The sequence below is a fragment of the Morone saxatilis genome, unplaced genomic scaffold, assembly GCF_004916995.1.
Source record: "Morone saxatilis isolate NCDOM2014 unplaced genomic scaffold, NCSU_SB_2.0 Contig7, whole genome shotgun sequence".
Lineage (NCBI taxonomy): Eukaryota > Metazoa > Chordata > Actinopteri > Moronidae > Morone > Morone saxatilis.
In genome coordinates, this window is record NW_023340246.1 from 8,926,656 (window position 1) to 8,928,857 (window position 2,202).

At 40.5% G+C, this 2,202-nt stretch overlaps 1 protein-coding gene across 1 annotated transcript in view; it reads right to left on the reverse strand.

Moving 5' to 3' along the window:
• The window catches only part of stum (stum, mechanosensory transduction mediator homolog), a 17,971-nt gene extending 16,830 nt beyond the window's left edge, over positions 1-1,141 (reverse strand). Inside the window, exon 1 of the mRNA XM_035678168.1 lies at positions 250-1,141. Coding sequence (XP_035534061.1) covers positions 250-460 — 211 coding nt within the window. The 5' untranslated portion in view covers positions 461-1,141. The remainder of the gene's footprint in view (positions 1-249) is intronic.
• Between the last annotated feature and the right edge of the window lie 1,061 nt (positions 1,142-2,202).

Genomic DNA, 2,202 nt, shown 5'->3' on the forward strand with positions numbered 1-2,202 from the left:
TTGCTGGCATGTCTGCTTGTAGCACAGCTTTAAACTCTCCATGTCTGTTTGAGTCTTCCAGTTTCATGACTACTCGGTCTCTTGTTTCGCTATTTTCAACCCTGCGTGTGACTCATGTTGGCTCTCTTCAGTGCTTAACTTGATTCATTTGTCTTTTTCTCAGTTGCTCTGACTTGCACAAACGCAGTACCAATGAATTCAGAATTAATTACGGATGGAGAGAAGAGCAAAGTGTGATTTGAGACTTACCGAGTCCAGGTATGAAGGTGTTCAGAAAAAGACAGATGACAGCCAGAGGGAAAGGCATTGTGGGTATCGCAGCCCGCAGAGGTCCCTTCTTCTCCCTGACCTCCACCACCACTCCTCCACCTGCTGTAGGGGCCCCTGCCATGACTTTGGCCCCAAGATGGTCACCTGTCTTAACCCGCCCCTGCTCTGTTCCCCCTTCTTTCTGTGCCATTTCTCTTTCTTTCTTCTTCTCTTTCTGAGACTAAAACTAGTTGGTAATAATGGACTAAAATAATCGAGTTTGATCACAATCACCACCTATGTCATTCACTAGCAAATAAATATCAACATCACTAAGTTGTCTAAAAGTAGTGTAAATATATGGTAAATTGGTTAATGAAGATATAAATGTTAAATTCTACTCCAGAGGAAAATAATGAAATATTCCAAAGAATATCCTGCTGTCTAAAAGCTTTTCATCAATATTCATGTAAATTTCAGTCTTGCCCGGAGAGTAGTTATCTCCAACAGTTTCTGAATTTCCTTTCAAAGTCCCCTCACAGCTGTTTACGTCCCACCAAGAAACAATTATGAAGCAAAGCAAGATATTTTCTTGGAGAAATCTTTTCAAGACTATTAGCTTATCCTCATTTAAATCCTTTTAAGTCCTTAAAAGTGAGCACACTGTCTCATCAGAGGTCAGTGGTATCTGCCATTTGTTTCCATGTCCAACATGTTCTTAAGGAATGTTGAATCTGTGTCAGTTCCTCCTTAAAAAAATCCTGGAAAGATGTGCAGCTCTTTTCAGCAATTTCCTCTGAAGTCACTTTCTCGTTCTCCTTTCTTTCTTTTCTTTCTTTCAGTCAAACCACCCTCAACCCACACACCTCTCCAAGACAAAGTGCACAACAGAACCCCCCTTTTTCTACTACGTCTCCCTCTCTCCCTCTCTCTCTCTCTCCCTCTCCAAACCTCCCACTGCTCCCCATCCTCTCCCTCCATTTAAAGGAACAGTGCACCGATCTAATGTTACCGCTTAATGAGATCACATTCAACAAGCCGTTATTCACTGAATGGCTAAATTAATTTAACTCTCATTCAAATTATTTATGTAAAGGACAAATATAATCCCTTGATAATCTTTGCCATAGTTTAATCCTAATAGATTGTAGTACTGATGATGGCCTAGAGAAATAAAGAAACATTTGCAAATGTCCCCAGTCTGTAGTAGTAGTTCCTTAGAAAGGATGCTAATGATAATGTGCTATTGTAAAGCATGTTTTCAAACCTAACTGTTACTCAGCCCTGTGAATATACAATCAGATTCATAGCTATAGAAACCGATATTGTCGGCAAAGAAAGGAACATGAAAACAAGGATGGCAGGAGAAAGAGGAAAACAAGCAGAAGAATGGGATGTAAAGAAACAATATTGAGTGATAAGTCAAGGCGGAAGGAGAGAAAAGTAAAACAAAGCCAGGACAAAGTGGATGTGGGGTAAGAGAAGATAAAAGCGAGTGGAGGGCGGTCAGGACGATGGACGATAAAGAGGCAGACAGTGTCAATATCTCAGTAATTATTTATACTAGCCATCCCCTATGGATCAGACATATCTTTCTGTGCATTCATCCCCACCTCCCCTAAATCTGTTTGTCTCAGTATGTTACCTCCTCCTCTTCTTTTTCTTCTTCATCCTCACCTCTTCTCCATTCTGTTGGCATGAGCTCTATTTAAACACAGGTGGCAAAAACACAATAAAAATCAGTGCAACCTTGAAATTATTTTCAGCTTTTATGTTTGTTTGTGTGTGTGTGTTCTCTCTCTCTCTCTCTCTCTCTCTCTCTCTCTCTGTCTGTCTCATCTTCTTCTTCTCTTTCCCTCTCTCCAATCTCTATTTGGTCTCCTAGCAACCCAGGAAGCTGTAGGTAATTATATGGAAGATATTGATCTCTAGCTTTTTGGTCCCTTCTCTATC